Genomic DNA, 16,863 nt, shown 5'->3' with positions numbered 1-16,863 from the left:
TGTGCTGGAGCGCACCTGATGTCGGTGATGAAAAGCAGGGCACTGCTCATGCTCTGGTGAGGACCCTGCTAATTGTAGCTTTGTTTTACCAGCTGCTGGCCTGCCAGGCCCACCAGGAGCATCAGGCTCACCGGGACCGCAGGGGCCGCCAGGAGCCGCCGGGAGGTGCAACCCAGCGGATTGCTACTACCACGTGTCACAGACTCGCTCACGCACCAGCAGGAAATAAAATCCCTCCCCCCCGACACTTGGGTTCACGGTCACTTTTCACTCTTTCCAATAAGTTAATTTAATTTTTTGAAATATTGGTGCATTTTTTTTTCTCTGGACACTGCATGGTATATAGATAATTTGTAAGGCACAAAATTGAGCCTTTTTCTATGTTATTTGCAGTGTCATAATGATGACATGATGTCATATATTTTCCAGAGTGCATTCCATGTGTTGTTTCTCATATTTATTTTGCTTAGAACAGAAAATAGGCCCAAATAATTTTCATAAACTTCTTTCTTCAAACAAAAAATATTTTATTATAACTTAAGACATTATGTATGCCTCCCTATGTAAGCTGGCTTTATTTTTTTGCTGGTGGTGAATTTTCAATGGAAAAAATAGATTTCTGAAGTTACAAAGCGTACTCATTCATGGCAAATGCAGGACCTGAGCTGGAGCACTGGGAACTCTGTTCAGACTAAACATTCTTGTCCCCCAAGGAGGCTCCAGCACACCTTCTGAAAAGGGTCTGCCGTGCTCCAGGAATGCTGCCCACCATTACAGGCACATCCAAGATGGCAAAGAAGGAAACAAAGATGTGTTTGTGGTCTCCTTATCCCATCCAATGATGAGCTTCAGACTGACTGGAAGATCACTGGGTGTAGCTCCAGGAAGTGTCTCTCCTGACTGGAATTAGTCCCAGATGGGGGCCTGTATATTCCTTTAGTCATGGTTACACATACCCCAGATATTAAATGCAAGAGGCTGCTGACAATGTTCTGGACTGGCACACCTTCTAACCATTAGGTGGACTGAGTAAAGCTACTAAGGCCTGGAATCAAGCTAATCTGCCATTAAGTCTGCCTACAGCAAAGGTGACCCCTTGCTTTAGAGCAGAGGCTGGTGAGTACGTATTCCAAGAATGGAACTTCACAAGCCTCTAATCTTGGTGGTGGCACTGTTTTCCTCTTCCTCCTGCAATATTCGCACACTGAAATCAGCTTGAGAAGAACATGGAACTGTAGAGTGCACAGCTCACAGGTTCTATTAACTGGTGACAGAAAATGTTTTTGAGTTCAAGAGAAATTCAGAAAAAAATACAAAACTCTCCTAGAAAGGTGTACTACCGAGAACAACAGCATCCCGTTTTCAGGCATTTAGTAAAGGCTGCAGGAACAGACAATGTCAATGATGAACAAAACACAACAATGTGTAAATCCTGTAAAGTTCAAAGGGTTGAGCAAAAGAAAATCTGAAGAAAATTGATCACACAGATGATCCTGAAAAGGAGTGAGTAGGGGTGGCCAAAATTTCACTGCTGGTTATTAGGAAACAGATGATCCTAAGGTAGTCCTGTGGAATTTTGTATGGTGCAATAGAAAGTGAAGGTGCTGCTTAGAGAACACAGACATCTATAACCTACAACAGACATCTATAACCTACAACTTTGAAATGCTCCTGTAGCACAAAGCCATACTGAGGGCTTTTATCCCATTGTTTGGAAGTCAGTCACTCTCCCACATTAGGCAGGGAAGTAGTTTTGATAACTTTGTGCTTGAGCAGTACTGAGCTACCAGGGAAGTATTCTCAAATTGGAAGTCCTGGCTTCCAGAGAAGCTGTTGTGATACATGAATCTGGCTGACTTCTGGGTTTTGCTCAAAAGCAGTTAAGGAATGACTGGCGGGAGTCTTTAGCAAGAGATGCACATTGGCATTTATTCTGAATAGAGTTCCTAGCACTTGTACCCAGAGCAGAGGAGCAAGATGAGAGCAAGAGGTGACAATTAACTCAGGCAGCAGCTGGGGCACTCAGGACACTTTCTGAAAGGGAAAGCAGAGATCTCTGACATGTTCATTAGTTAGGTGTTTGGAGGAGAGAAGGGGCTTGCTACAACACCATGAAACTATCTCCTGAAGGAGCTGCACTACACCCTGCAGCTGGGGACGCCTTGGGGAGTCAGGGTGCTTTATCTGTTCCTTGTGAGAACGGGGTCAAAAGCCCACAGGCAAACCCAGTCCTCACACCTCCTGTTCTTGTCTCAGCCCTCACTCCTTGGGAGGCAATGGCTGTCCCTTTTCCAGGCCAGCACACCCCTCCTGCTGGGGTGAAGGTGCATTTGGGACATGTGGTCCTGCCGGAGCTCAGCTCAACACAAGCTGCTCCCACTGCAGAGCTGCTGTGCCCATGGAGCATGTTTTGGTTTGCTCTGTGGAACTGATCACCCTTCCAGTCCTGGTCCTCAGAGCTCTGGGGCTGAGGAAGTGCTGGGAATGGTGAGGCAGCTTGAGACCGAGCACTGAGGCACCGACTGCTGCCATGGGTCTGCCTGCCCAGAGAGCACAGCCTGGCACCAGCACATCTCAGTGTCTAAACATGGACACCAGAGGAGGAGCAGCCCCACATACTGGTGTCCATTCTCTGAAAGGAACTGCTGGTCAGGTATCTTGCATAAACATTTTCTGTTTCTTTTGGATTTTGGGGTTTTTTGGGATTTTTTTGGGTTTTTTTTTTTTTTTTTTTTTTTTTTTTTTTTCTTCTCTAGTAATTCCAATATATATATAATCGAAACATTTTTTACTTCAAAAGTTAATTTTGAACTTCATTTTCTGTGATAATATTGAAAAGGGTGCTGTCTTGTGTTAGTACTTGAGTGACTTAGAGGTTCCCAAGCAGCCCCATCCTGGAAGGCTGTACATAGACCATTGCACCACTTTGGTGGTATCTGTATATTTTGGGGCTTTTAGCTTGCTGAAACCCAGCATCTGTTATCTGCCAGATGCAATTGCTGTATTTTAATTTACTTGAACTTATTGGGAAGCAGAACACTTTTTATATTTGAAGAAGTTTTATTTTTTCATCTATGTTTCCTACAGATGCCTTTTTCTTTTTATAGGCTTAAAGAGAAAGATCTTTCTAAAATGTATTTGAATGCTTTCAGTTGATTTGCAGGTAACTTTGGCAATTATCTTGTTGCATTATTTTTATTTTGCTAAATGCCCAATTTAATTTTCTCATGTGAGAAAACGGGTAATTTTTTATATGGGCTATCTCAGTACCTAATTTAAGATGCCACTTTCTTCACTGGGGTAGAGCAGAGCTAATCCCAGCTTAACTTTACTTCACTGGCTTGCTTCTAATTTGCATTTTTAGAATTGAAAGTGGAAAGTAGCTGGAAACATGTGTCTGCATGCTTTCCAGGTTTGGCCCCTGAAATTTCTTTGCAGTTTCAGACTGATGTTGTCTTAGTTTTTGGGCAGGAGGCCAGGGAGGGAAAAGGGGATGCTAATCTATTTTGCAATTTGCTTTATCAGTTTTGTATCTGTTTTGAGCAGTTCATGCTGCAGTAGGCACTGCAAGGAAATAAACATGAGGGATTATTTTTTTTCCAGTAGCATAAGGTCTTTTATTCTGCTTTGGGTTTGTTTATATGCAACAAGACTCAGAAGTGAAATAACTTTGACAAAATGTTTTTAAACTTTTTTTAAAAGCTCTTTAAGCTTTATCCTAGTTCAGGGTCAGACTTTTATATTTTATGGCAAGTTGCTTTATCACCTAATAAACACGTGTTGGGATTTTCTTTAAATAGCAATGTACAGAACTACTCAGTTTGCCTAAAGAGAGTACAGAAACTTCCTCAGAGGGAAGCTTTCCCGAGGCTGCAGCAGATCTCCTGCTGTCCACATGGGGGAGTGCAAAACATCCTTTCAGTACAATGGTTACAGCCCAGGCCCAACTGGCCCAGCAGAACAAGAGTTTACCCAGCCATGTCTATTCTCACAGCACAATAGTTTCTGTGTTTCTGATTTTGTTCTTGAGACTTACTTTTTTCTATTTTATTTCTTCAAATCTCTTTAGTTTGCATGGCGGTATTTGCAGAAATACTGCCTTTCTTGGATAATTATTGTAAGATAATATTGCTAAGATTTTATTTGTATTTACATTGTGTTTTATGTATGTTACAAAAGAATATGTTGTGGTGACATCTCATTTTCAGGCACCATTTAAGTCCCCTGCAATGATGTTTTTCCCCAGGGGTGGAGGGACTCACCTATGGTTAGTAAAAGCTTCAGCAGCATCCAAGGTACAATTGGGCAGCAGTGCAGCCCAGCAATGTTTTGAGAACCAATATTCTTACCTTAAGCTGGATCTGGTGTCAATGTTAAAAGAGCACTGTGATACAGAAACAGGATTGATTATCCATCCTTCCCTTACATATTATGATTCTGGGTTATGACAGATGCTAGGTATGCATAGCTTTGTTAAATAAGTGGGGGTTTTAATTAATGGATAATCACACAAAATATTTTGGATCTTCTTTTTCACAAGGGTGAAATGTTATTATTCATTTCCATGTGCACTCAATTTTTCTTTTTTTTTTTCTGAAATGTTTATATGAAAGTCTTGTAAAAACCCCACTGGCTAAATTAGCATTTTATAAACTTGATTCTCCAAACAGACTACATAAAATCACTTCTTAATCTTGCATTTTACCAATGCAGTAGAAATGCTGCTCTAATGTGAAAAGTTAGAACAAGAAAAGTAACTCAGAAATCAAAACATTGCTGGTTTGGGGTGTGTTTTTATTGAGTTTTTCATAGATTCTGGATGTACCAAGTCATGCAAATTTTTCCTGAAACCTGATATGTCCCCTACAGTTTGATTGTACTGGATGGATGTTTAAATCACCTCCATGCACGTAGGTGGGTGTGGGCCACGGAGAACAAGTTTAAACCTGACTTTGTCATGGTTGGTATTTGAGTGGAAAATTCAATCTTCAGGATACTGTAAGGAAATGTGGTTTCCAAATGCTAATTGCTAACAAATATTACAGATTCTAGACCAAAATAAGTTTGTAGCTAAAAAGATTGGAGTCTACATGCCCTTTAGCAGTTTTCTTTCTTAGTCTGCTATTCTATAAACACGAATGCATTTAATTACTTACTGCAGTTTTAATGTAAATATATTCTGTCTCCAGTCAGAATGTTTGAAGGATTCTCAATGACACACCTTGGTGTTTTGCATTCTTTCATTTCTGAATTGTATTGCAGCTGTCACTGAATGAATCACAGAACATGATGACTGGTTGTTTCCTTCCTTCCTTATATTTTTGGTTTGCAGCGTTTAAGGTTCAGTTCAATGGAAATGTATTAAGTGGATGAAAAATAACTTTTTACATTATTGTGTGGCCATGTACATCTGAAACAGGATGGATGGAAATGGAAATATTTCACATACTTTCTGTTTGTGGCTCTGTCAAAAATGTCAGCCTTTCCTTCTGTGTCAAATCACAAGAGGGAGGATGCAGCTGCAGACAGGAGAAAGGAGAGGCACAAAGCCACTGCAGTGAGCTCTGGAGAGAAGTCAGGGTGGGTTGGCTGAATTTGGGGGGCTTGGATTTTAACCCCAGCTGAAGTCAGGCTTGTGCTTGCTAAGCCTGGTGACACTTAGAGATCTACAATCTGGATTAAAAAACAAACAAACAAAACCAAATAAATACAAAACCTTGGTCTTAATATGTATATAATTTATGGAAATTAATGCATTCTCTGAATGGAGATAAACTTCCTGTCCAAGTAGGAGATAATCACTTTTATTCAAGAAACTGATTCACTGAACTTTAGGAACTGTAGGAATTTTCATTTTTCTCTTCCTGCCTAAGTCTCCCAGAAGGAAAAAGGCTGATGGCATTTTAAAGGACTCTAGGTAATAATTTCACCACTTACTTGATTTTCTTTTTCCAATTTCATAGTGACTCCAGAAATTTTGTTTTGTTCATTGTCTGAAGCTGCCAGGTTTAGTCATCCTTTTGAATGCACAGAGAGCAAGCAAAAGAGAACAGGAGTAACAAAAAATAAAAGGGAGGGAGGGAATAAAACTAAAGCTGTAGCAAATCCCACAGGAGGAACCTGCCCTACAAAATATAGATATTTCTTCTCTACCTGTGACCTATGAGCAGAGGAGATGCAGCAACTGCATTTTTTAAGTATAAAGGAAGCAGAGGTTACATGGCCAAAAAATAGTACAGTAGTACAGGTCAAGCAAACACATTTCACACAATTATCTAAGCAATTTAACAACATTTGCAAAAATGCAGCCTTTGTATGTAAAGCACAACTGCTGTGCTCTGCCAGGATGAATTAACACTGTTGTCTCTGAAACTAATGTTTCTTGGGAAACCTGGTTTCTTGTTCCTTCTGTCCTTCAAGTAACCTTCAAAATACCATCTGCTGACACTTTTTATATTTGAAGGAAAACCAATTTTGTCATAGATCTGTGCTTGGCTCTGGATGAGCTCAGATCATGACTAAGTATTCAAGGACACAACATGTAGTGTAATCCTCCCTAGCCTTGGTTTCATATATATCATTTAGGAGCTCCAAATAGTGCTCTAGAGCTTCTTTGGCTACAGAGACTTTGGCCTTTGTGACACATTCAAGATTTTTTGGTAGCAGTTCATACTAACTTGCTTGAAACCAGTGATGGCTGAGGCAGAAAACTTATATATAAACTCATATATTAATCATATGTGTATATAATCTATAGCTGTATAATAGATCCATCTCTTAACTCAATATTTGGCAGCAGTGTTATGAATTCTTGCTAATAGAGTGATGGTGAATGGTGTTAACCCAGCTGGCCTCTGGTCACTAGTGGGGTTCCCCAAGGCTCAGAATTGGGGTTGGTCCTGTTCAGTGTCTTTATCAGTGACCTGGATGAGGGGATTGAGGGCACCCTTAGTCAATTGCAGACAACACCAAGCTGGGTGAGAGTGTCAGTCTGCTGGAGGATAAGAAGGCTCCGTAAACTGGGGAGTCTGGATGTATGGATGCTGAGGATTGCCCCAACCTATCACCAGTCCCAGGTGTAGGACCTTGGCCTTGGCCTTGCTGAAGCTCATGAGGTTCCCATGGACTCACTTCTCGAGCCTGCCCATATCCCATCCCTTCCCCCTAGCACGCTGATTGCGCCACACAGCTTGGTGTCGTTAGCAAACTTGCTGAGGGTGCACCTGATCCCATGGTCCATGGCACCAGCAAAGGCATTAAACAGTCCCAATATGGACCCTTAAGGAAGTGGTCTCCACTTGGACATTGAGTCAGTGACCTCAACTCTTTTAGTGTGGCCACCCAGGTCTGTCTGTCAAATCCACGTCTCTCCAGTTTACAGACAAGGATGTTGTGTAGGACAGTGTCAAATTCTTTGTCCAGATAGATGATGTCATTCCCTCTTCCTTCCTCCATCACCACTATAACCCTGCCAGAAGGCCACCAAAATTTGTTGGCAGTGCCAGGTTAACAGTCAGACTCAATGATCTTAAAGTTCTTGCCCAACAGAAAATAGTCTATAAACCGGTTCTCATTACGATTTTCTCTGCGTTCCTGCCTATACTGAAGTAACTGAGGAGCTAAAATATATTTTTATCACACTGCAATTAAACCTCCAGAACTAGAAGTGGTGACAGAGACCATGGTGGGTAAAAGAGTTTTCAGAGTCTTCTGTTCAATAAATCTCACAGAATTTTATGATGCTGAACCTGAAGGAGATGAGAACAAGATTTACTTGGGATTTCACAAAGATTTCAGGAGCATCTAGTTAAAATTGGTGGCACACTGACAGTGGCTTGTGAAACTTCTCAGCCTCTTTGCACTGTGTCTTTTAACTTTATTTACAATCTTCTTTTTTCTGTATCACCATAGTCAATACATCTTTATTTTAAATTCACAGTCCTGTCTTTATTTTCCAAATCTTTATTTTACTTGAATGTGCTGTTACTAAAAATCCCATCTCTGGTGCGTTATGGTGCACAGTCTACCATTTGTCAAGTACCACTTTTCCATTCTTGTGTAAGATTTGGAATTGAGAATTAGATTAACCTATGCATCCCATAAGGAATTACTATGGGCCTGAGGATTTTTTCTTCAGTTTTTTTAATGAAAATTTGTGAGCCAGCTTGAAGGCAGAAAATCTGTCACAATCTTAAGATGTCCTCTTATAAAGATTATGCATTGAATTGACTCTCAATGTTGAATTTGTTTGATTGTAATAATTCTTATTTGAGTTTGCATATGAATATTTTTGCTCCTACATGAATTTCCTTCTATTGTGGAATTTTATGCATTTTTCAGACTATATTTTCTAAAGCACTTCGCAGTTGTATTTAAATGTGGGGGGGTTTGCTTCTTTTTATTCATATGTTTATGCATTACGTACAGAAAACAATATTTTCATTCTGTTATCAGGTGAGACTTTTTTTCTTTTTCAGCAGTTTTACACACTTTATAGTCAAAATAAAAGTTTGCTGGTGAAACTACAGGGTTTTTTACTAGTGTTTTATTTGTTCCACTACCTAAGGAGTACTTTGGAGGACTCTGCCAAGTCAGTAAAAACTGACCTAATTCAAAAACTTTTGAAAACCCCTTTATGTGTTCCCAAGCCACTCATCTTGTGTGGCCTCTTCTGGATTTGTTCACAAATGAAATTCTTTGCACTTGCCAATTTTGGTGACTTCTTGCAGTATTAACATAGGAAATCAGGTTTGATTTGAGGTAGGTTTAACTACTATTTTTTTCAATAATTCCTTTTGAAGCATACGTTATACCTGTACTTTTCCTTTAGTGTTATCTTACATATTACATGCAAAATGCAATTCTCCATGGATCTTGTTATTTCTCTCTGTTGTCACATGGCATCAAGAAGGGCTAGGAGAAAAATCAGTGCTTAAAACAAATGTGCCAAAGCTTGTATAGGAAAATTTGGACGGCCAGTAATGAGGAGAAAAGAAGTATCATAGGGTGGTTTCATTGTTGTCTTGAAGAGAGAATAAAGTTCAGAGAGGTAAAGTCAAACTACAAATAATTTAAATTAAACAGAGAGGAACAGAATACCCATATTGTTCATTTTCCTCTAAAAACTAAGTATCTAAGAAAGGCAACTTGGGCCATCTAAGGGCTGCCTTCTGCTGTTCTGGCCATCAATACTGAATGCAACCATAAATTTTAAAAATGTATTAATTTGGCGACTTGGAATCTTTTATAGGAAAAATTTATAGGACTTAAAATTTTGTTGACAGTGGCTACTAGCCTTTTATTTAATGTGACATAAAACAAGGCAAGCTGCAATGGGCTTCATATGAAATTACAAATGCAACAAAAATTGGAGTGAAAAAATGAAGCGGTTATTCCACATGGGTTATTCATGGCGAGCCTGTGATTTTACCTTTACAGATACTGGCAGCATAAACAGTGCTTTCAAAAGAACCTCCCACCTGGGTTTCTGTGATTGAATTGAAGAGCTGAAGGAGGTTTAGCATATTCTGTGCAAGACACATGTGAAATGACTGTGCATGAAGAGTATGTGCTAGAATTTATAAGTATATAGTATGAAAGAATAGATACAGCTGCAGTAAATAAAACTATCCTTTTTTATTTGATGGCTGAAGACATTATTTCACTGTACATCATACATAGGAATTAAGTAGGGGAGGAGGAAAAATCACAGAAATTCTTTCTTAAACAAAATCAAAAATAAAAATAAAAATAGAAAGTACCTTTTATTTCCCCCCAAAAGGAGAAGGCAGCACCTGTGTATTTCTGAAAGCACCATTGTTCCAGCTTGTGTTGCTAAGCACTCCTTTTGGAAGAATGTACCACCACTGTGTTAAAAATACCTTACTGAAAACCTTGATGGAAAGGTTTGTCCGTGTCTGCATTTCTCCTTCGTTCATGATTTCGTCCTCAGCTGTCCGTGCGGGACGTGAATCGATGGCGACACACGGTGGCACTCTCAGGGCCCTTTCATGTTCTTGCCTGCTCTCTGTCCCGCCTGCATCCTGCAGGAGGCTGGCTCGCAGTACCCAGGAGGGCCCGGAGGGCCAGGGGGCCCGGGGACCCCCGGCTGCCCGGCCACCCCAGGGGGACCTCGGTCACCGTCACGGCCCTCCTGGCCATAGCTGGCTTTGCCTGGTTCACCTGGAAAAGTGGATGCAGGGATAAACTTGGGCAGCATAGGACTCGCATAGCATAATTAGCACCCTGTCCTTAAAGGCTGTATGAAGCTGGTTTTTCACTGCTCTCAGGGGATTCCCAAGAGGGGTTGCCAATTTACAGGGACAGTTTTCCTCTACCTGACACCCAATCTGTGATTACACAGCTACAGCAATGAAATTTCAGTCCCAGTGTTCTCCAGGTGTACTAGTGCAGGTCTGCTGCTGTACAAAGCTCTGCAGGTACTCTACTCAGCCAACCCTGCTGCCAAGACCTAGGGCAGGGTAGATGCTACTTGCTAGAATTTCATTAGCTCTCTGGAAAAAGAAATACCAATATTTTTTTTCCACTCAGATGGTTGGGGAAATGTATGTAAAGATTTGAACTGCTGAGCACTGAAGTAGTTTTTACTTCTAAATCTTCAACGAAGAAAGGAAAAACAGAGATTTCAGGAAGCCTCTTCCAGTGATTGATTTCTACAGAAAACACCTCTGAGTTACACAGACATCCGTGGGATCAGTAAATACTAAACTATTTTTTCCTTTTTCACAAGAGAACAAATATGAGTAGTTCATCTTGCCAGATAAACACAGAAGTGTACTGAAGAAATACTGATGGAAAGAACATGTTTATGTTCATTTGCTGCCACTAGAGGCCAGCTGTGCTTCAGCCATCAGCAGGATCTCTCCTGGAGCCATGTTCTATAACACTGCAATTAATTAGCACAGAAATAAAATAATGTCACAAATTATGACTGGAGATTTTAAAGACTGCTGTGCCTTCCAGTGAGATAATCAGGCAGTTATGGCCTTTTTTTGTTTATTTTTATATATAATTATATGTGTACATAATATATATAAGATACATTAAAATAGGCGATTTTTATTCATGTGTAGGTAATTGCCTCCTTTTTTTAAATGCTTTCTTTACATTTTTTCTAATCTTTCTACACTGAAATAAATGAGGAGGTGGCTTTTTTGCTTTTATTTTTTAAGCCTGATTTCTGCCTGAATCACCACCTATGAAGTAAAACTTACAAAGAACTGTAATTTCAGCGTTTATTGCTTAATGGACTCCTTTTATCTTTTCAAGGAAGCTTGAAGTATCAGTTCTGAGCACATTTTTACTATATATCTATCTTCACCCTTATATTTACCTGGAAGACCTCTTGGTCCAGGATAACCTTTCAGTCCTCTGCCTGGAAATCCTCTTTCTCCTCTTTCTCCTGGTTCACCTAAAGCAAATTCATGACACATTAGTTACAGTCTGCCTGGAGTATCATTTTTACTAAATCCCCTTTCAGAAGTGAACAGTTAATAAGCAGATAATTCAGCTGGCTGTATATTTTCTTAGCATCTTTCAATGATGTCCTGGCACATATCTGTGTAAAATGTTTAGGATTTGATTAGGTTTTTTTCACCCATTTGAGTCACACTCAGAGCAGACAGGTTGGGGGGAAAGAAACCACCTAGAGCTGGACAGTAAGTAGCAAATGAAATATGTCACAGCCCAATTAAACAGGAATAGACCAAAGTCCCAGGATTTCAGGATATTTGGGATACAGACTGATGCTACTGGCTTCTGCAAAATTATACAAGCTCCGTTAAGAAGTAAAAATTCTCAGGTGTTGGTCCTCGAGACAGCCAGTGCAGAGGAGACAAAAGGTGGCTACACAGATGACAGTATTGTGTTGATATGCACATGAGGCATAGTTTTACCGTCACAAAATAATTTCTTTTCTCATATAATAATGTCATGGAGATTTTCCTTCAGTAGACACACAGAGTTTCTTCAAGCCCATATCTTGCTCCAAACCTGAATCATCTTAGTAAGAGGAAGCATTTTTTGTTGCTTAGGTTGTAAAGTTCAAATTCTGTTAACTGTTATCTATTAATCTATCAGAACCAAGAACTCAGAGTGAGGTACTGAGAGTTTTCAGGTTGGCTGTCATGTACCATCATTATAGCTCTTGCACATGAAAGCATTCACCACTTCCCTTGTATCTGTAATGGTATTGCAAGGTTTTACTCTAAGGTAACTCAGAATTTGATGACAGCTATGATAGCTTTTTGTTAGTTATGATAAGTATTTTGCTTGTTTTGGGGAGGTTTTAATGCTCTGTTTATTTTTTTTTCTTTTAATATTAATACAGTGTAGCCTGCTGTGTGTTGAATCAAATTTTGCATATCCCATACATCACCTTTGTATTTCTTATTTTTGTTTCTTCTGCAGATGACATTACATTGAATTAAAACAGCAACAAAGCTCCAGAAATGATGCTGTTAAGTTTTGCTTTGTTTGTATTCTATTCCTTCTATCAAAGGTTTTCCAAATTTCACTTTCAAATAAACCTTGAATCAAAAGTAAACACCCTACTCCACCAACAGCCCAGCTTTTTGCAGAAAGAAAATTTTAAATAAGTCCCATTTGGAAAACAAATCAAAACTGCTGAATAGAAACTAATATATACATGGTCGTCATAAGACTTTGCAGAAAATTCTACCCTGTAATTCTCTGGAGGAGAATAGAACCCCTCAGTCATGAACAGAAGAGATTTACTTAGATCGAAGATTCTGTGTAAAATGTAAGTCTATTTTATCATGGATTTGTGCTTTCCAAAGAATCAATAGACTGGCACCTGTTGAAATGATGTTAAATGGCTCAAGTATTATGTGCAAATAAAAAGTAGATTATTATCAGTCCTTTGTAATGTGATAAACTAGGTGTGCTTAGAAAAGTAGACTAGATTTTAGTGAAGTAATCTGACTGCTACCATCAGCTCTTGAGACCATGAATCTTGGAGAAGCCGGGTCAACAGCCAGGCTGAATGCAGCAAAGAGAACCACTGCTGGAATCACATGAGGTGTTTGTCATCAAATGACTTCTACAATGTAAGAAGGGACAGGCATCTGCCCTGAACTAGAAGGAAGCAGCTGAGTCCTAATATTGATTCTCACTCTCATGGACTTCTGAGGTTTTGTGGTTTTTTAGGTGCTGAAAAGCAGATTTCTAAACAAGTCTTGCTGAAGGCAATGAGCCCTTTAATCACTGTGGTAACTGACACACCAATAACCAATAGCTTACATTCCTAGCTCAGGATCTGTTTGGACCTCAAGTGTGTACAGCATACACCCACAACCTGTAAACCAAGGAAGGGGGCAACAGCAGCAAGACTAAAACAAACCAAAAAAAACACCAAACAAACGACCAAAAACCAAAACCAAAGCAGTCCCCAAGTGAAAGCCAGCTGGAGAATTTCTTACCTTTAGGGCCTTTACGACCAATCTCACCAGGGGGACCTTTCAGGCCAGGCAGGCCACGGGGGCCAAGCTGTCCTGGGAAACCATTTTCACCAGCAGGGCCTGGAGCACCTGGAGGCCCTGGTCGGCCAGGAAGACCTGGAGCACCAAATTCTGGCCTCCTAAGGCTGGCTGCCAGCTGAGCCAATTGTTCTGCAATGAGCAGGAGGACAGAGTTATGGAGTGACTGAACAAGAATGAAGAGATTCCCATGATCACTGAAGAAAAATTTATGTTCACTGCTACAGGAACTGACAGATTATATTACAGCACCTTCCTTATTTACTTTGCTATTTACAAAGTTTATTCGATATAAGATATTATCTTATTATAGAATATGATATTAATCCTATTTATAGAGGGTTTTTTAAATACCCTGTTGAGCATTATCAAGAACAGTGACAACTACTGAAAATTTTTAAAACATGAGCAGCAATTTCATTCTGTAAACTCTTTAACATTACAGAGGCATAATAACCCAAAAGACATCTTCAATAGCAAGAAGAAGAAAAATTTCTTCTGTGTTTATAGTGCAGCATAAATTTCTCATCTCAGTAATATCCATGCACCCAACCATATTAGAAAAGCTTCAAACTTCTGTGTGTGTCAAGAACTCAGCAAATTAGGGTTAATTTAGAGTAACTCTGTATTGCTTTAAATTATGTTATCTCCAGAAACCTCTCTTTGCATTCCTCTTCTTTTCACCTATTTTGCAGTTTGTTTGCTAAAATCTAATAGTAAATACAAAAGGCTAAAAAGCTTTTAGTGATGCTTGTACTTTTATGTCTGTAAACACAGCAAGTGATTTGAATACAAAATGTATTTATTTTGCACAGCTACTCTGGTCTATGGCCGGCTTACCACAGCAGTAATGTGGAATCAACAGGCATTTCAATGAGGCTACAAAATATATATAAATAAGGGACTTCCTCTTACTGTGTCCACAGTCACATGTGGAAAAGTTTTCCACCACGTCCCCTGCTGAGGCCATGCAATTTGCTCTGGGTAAGCATGGGGAAAATCTTAGTTGCCTCCACAGAAACAGGTGATCCCAATTTAAATGCACAAGAAACATCAAATACTTTTTAGCCTATTTACCTTGCATGACTCTCATGCAAACCTGCTTAATGTGCTGATCACTTGGTTCTTTTCCCTAGGATTAAAAAAAGAGGGTTTTAATAAAACAGTTGATGTTACACTTACATTTTATGAGTGTGCCTGATTCAAAAAAATGCTGTCAATAGTCACACTTTAACCCCAGCTGCCAGACACCATACAGCTGCTCACACCCACAGTCAACACCCATGGAACAGGGGAAGAAAAAGTTTAACAAATGGAAAGTAAGAAGAAGAAGAGGAAAGGGTAGGAAAAGGGGGAAGATGAAGAAGAATAAGAAAATAAAATACAAAAAAGACAATGACAGTGCAAGTGGTACAAATGAAAGCAGTTGCTTACCACTCCTACAAGTTTTTCCTGCTTACATGGCCGAGTAGGTTGAAGGTGCATCCCATGCTATATGGTATGGGATATCCCTTTGGTCAATTATAGTCAGCTCTCCCAGCTGTGCCCCCTCCAAATTTTTTGTGCACCATCAGTGAGTAGGTTGATTCAACCTACTCACTGATGGTGCAGTGTAAGGAGCAGGAGAGGCTTTGATTCTATGCAGGGTTCATGAGTAACTGAAACATCATAGAATGGCTTGGGTTGAAAGGGACCTTTGAAACCATCTAGTTCCAACCCCCCTTCTCAGGGCCCCTTTTAATCTGGCCTTGAACTCTTCAGGGATGGAGCCTCCACAACTTCTCTGGGTGACCTATTAGTACCTCTCCATTCTTGCAGTGAAGAATTTGCTCCTAGTATCTAATCTAAAACTACGCTCTTTCACTTTGAAACCATTACCTTTTTTCCTGCTCCCATCAGCATGCTACAAAGATGATTTTCAGCACAAATCCAAAATATAACCCCATACAAGCCACTACGAAGAAATTTAACTGTATTCCAACCAAAAACAATCCATGAGTCACTAAAAGGTGTTCCAGCTCCTGCAAGTGCAACTATTCCAGCTGATGTCAACTTAACTAGCAAGGTAAAGTCTGAATGATGCTCCTTTGTATCAAACACAGTTTGGTTTCATGCACACTACAGGGGTGAGGTGGGCATAAGTAAACAGAGCTGAACTGAAAGCTGGGGCCCCAAGGATGTAGCTGTGTTCAACCCAGGACTGCTCTGGTGTACACCTGTGCCCGATGAGAGGCACGCTGTACTTCAGCCTGCTGTGGCTCTTCAGTTTGGCACACGCACATGCAAAACAAGGAGTGGTGTGCGTGAGAGAAAAAGGTTCAAAAGATACCAATTTCATGAAAACAGTACTTACAGCTGGACCTTCACTGCCAGGCAGGCCTGGGGCACCCTGCTCACCCTGCAAGCCTCGTGGTCCAGGTGAGCCACGTGGCCCTTCCATGCCAGGCAGTCCCCGACTTCCCTCAGGCCCGCGGGAACCGGGGTCTCCAGGATTACCAACCTGACAAAGAAAGAGAGGAATTTCAATAGAATGTTGAACTAGTGATAGATTCATTCTCACATATCAAAATGGTGACAGGAGCTATTCACAAATGCAAAGAAATGACTGCTGAAATGCAGCTGTTCAACAGAATTTCTTTTTTAAGTAAGCAACTAGTGTCAGTAGTTGTATGATTTTTAAGAGGTCTGTACTCTTACAGGGGAGAAGTGGAAAAATAATCTATTCTGTCAAAACAGATAAATCAGATAGTAACATAGGTAAATCAAATAGTGACATGTTCAAGATGGCTCTCTGCCCTTCTGTATGTCAACATGGAACATTTCTAGACATTAAGTGCTGCTTAAGGTATGAAAATTCCAGGTCCCTTCTTGCTCCAAATGCCTTTCATGTCCTTCTCTAGAGAGTACCACAATGTGAGCTTCTACTGTGTAGCCCAAGGCTGTTTGGGAACACACATTTTTGCTTTGTTTACTCTGCCAGAGCTAGTTCTGGAGCTTGCACTGGAGTTTGCTGGCAGAGGGGAAGAAACATCCTCCCACAAACTGACATTGACAAATGGCCTGAACAGATGCAGTACTGCCTTATTTCACTCAGGGAAGGGATAGAAAGCTGTTCCTGACCCTGGGGAATGAAAGGATTGATGTGACTATGTCAACATATCCACTTCAGTACACTGACAAAACAAAGCTACAGCTTCTGCTCCAGTAATTTTACTAAGAGTTATTAAATACCATGCAGAGGGTGACCTATTCCAGCAGGCACCTCTAAATTATTGTATTGGGTTTGAGCAGCAATGTTCTGGTAGCAGGGGGCCTACAGGTATGGCTTCTCTAAGAAGTTGCCAAA

At 40.2% G+C, this 16,863-nt stretch overlaps 2 protein-coding genes across 6 annotated transcripts in view; one reads left to right on the top strand and one right to left on the bottom strand.

Moving 5' to 3' along the window:
• COL19A1 (collagen type XIX alpha 1 chain) overlaps positions 1-8,525 on the top strand; it is a 183,827-nt gene extending 175,302 nt beyond the window's left edge. For all 4 annotated transcript variants that reach the window (XM_071445227.1, XM_071445202.1, XM_071445210.1 and 1 more), the window contains one exon: positions 93-8,525. In XM_071445227.1, coding sequence (XP_071301328.1) covers positions 93-229 — 137 coding nt within the window. In that variant the 3' untranslated portion in view covers positions 230-8,525. The remainder of the gene's footprint in view (positions 1-92) is intronic.
• Positions 8,526-9,621: 1,096 nt separating this feature from the next.
• COL9A1 (collagen type IX alpha 1 chain) overlaps positions 9,622-16,863 on the bottom strand; it is a 61,764-nt gene continuing 54,522 nt past the window's right edge. For both annotated transcript variants that reach the window (XM_071445259.1, XM_071445250.1), the window contains 5 exons: positions 15,871-16,017; positions 14,595-14,649; positions 13,461-13,649; positions 11,354-11,431; positions 9,622-10,182 (listed from right to left, as the gene is read on the bottom strand). In XM_071445259.1, coding sequence (XP_071301360.1) covers positions 9,998-10,182; positions 11,354-11,431; positions 13,461-13,649; positions 14,595-14,649; positions 15,871-16,017 — 654 coding nt within the window. In that variant the 3' untranslated portion in view covers positions 9,622-9,997. The remainder of the gene's footprint in view (positions 10,183-11,353; positions 11,432-13,460; positions 13,650-14,594; positions 14,650-15,870; positions 16,018-16,863) is intronic.

The sequence above is a fragment of the Agelaius tricolor genome, unplaced genomic scaffold (genome assembly GCF_023055355.1).
Source record: "Agelaius tricolor isolate 1412-34295 unplaced genomic scaffold, bAgeTri1.0.p SCAF_1, whole genome shotgun sequence".
Lineage (NCBI taxonomy): Eukaryota > Metazoa > Chordata > Aves > Passeriformes > Icteridae > Agelaius > Agelaius tricolor.
Note: the sequence above shows the minus strand (reverse complement) of the source record. Positions and strands in the feature narration are given on the sequence as shown.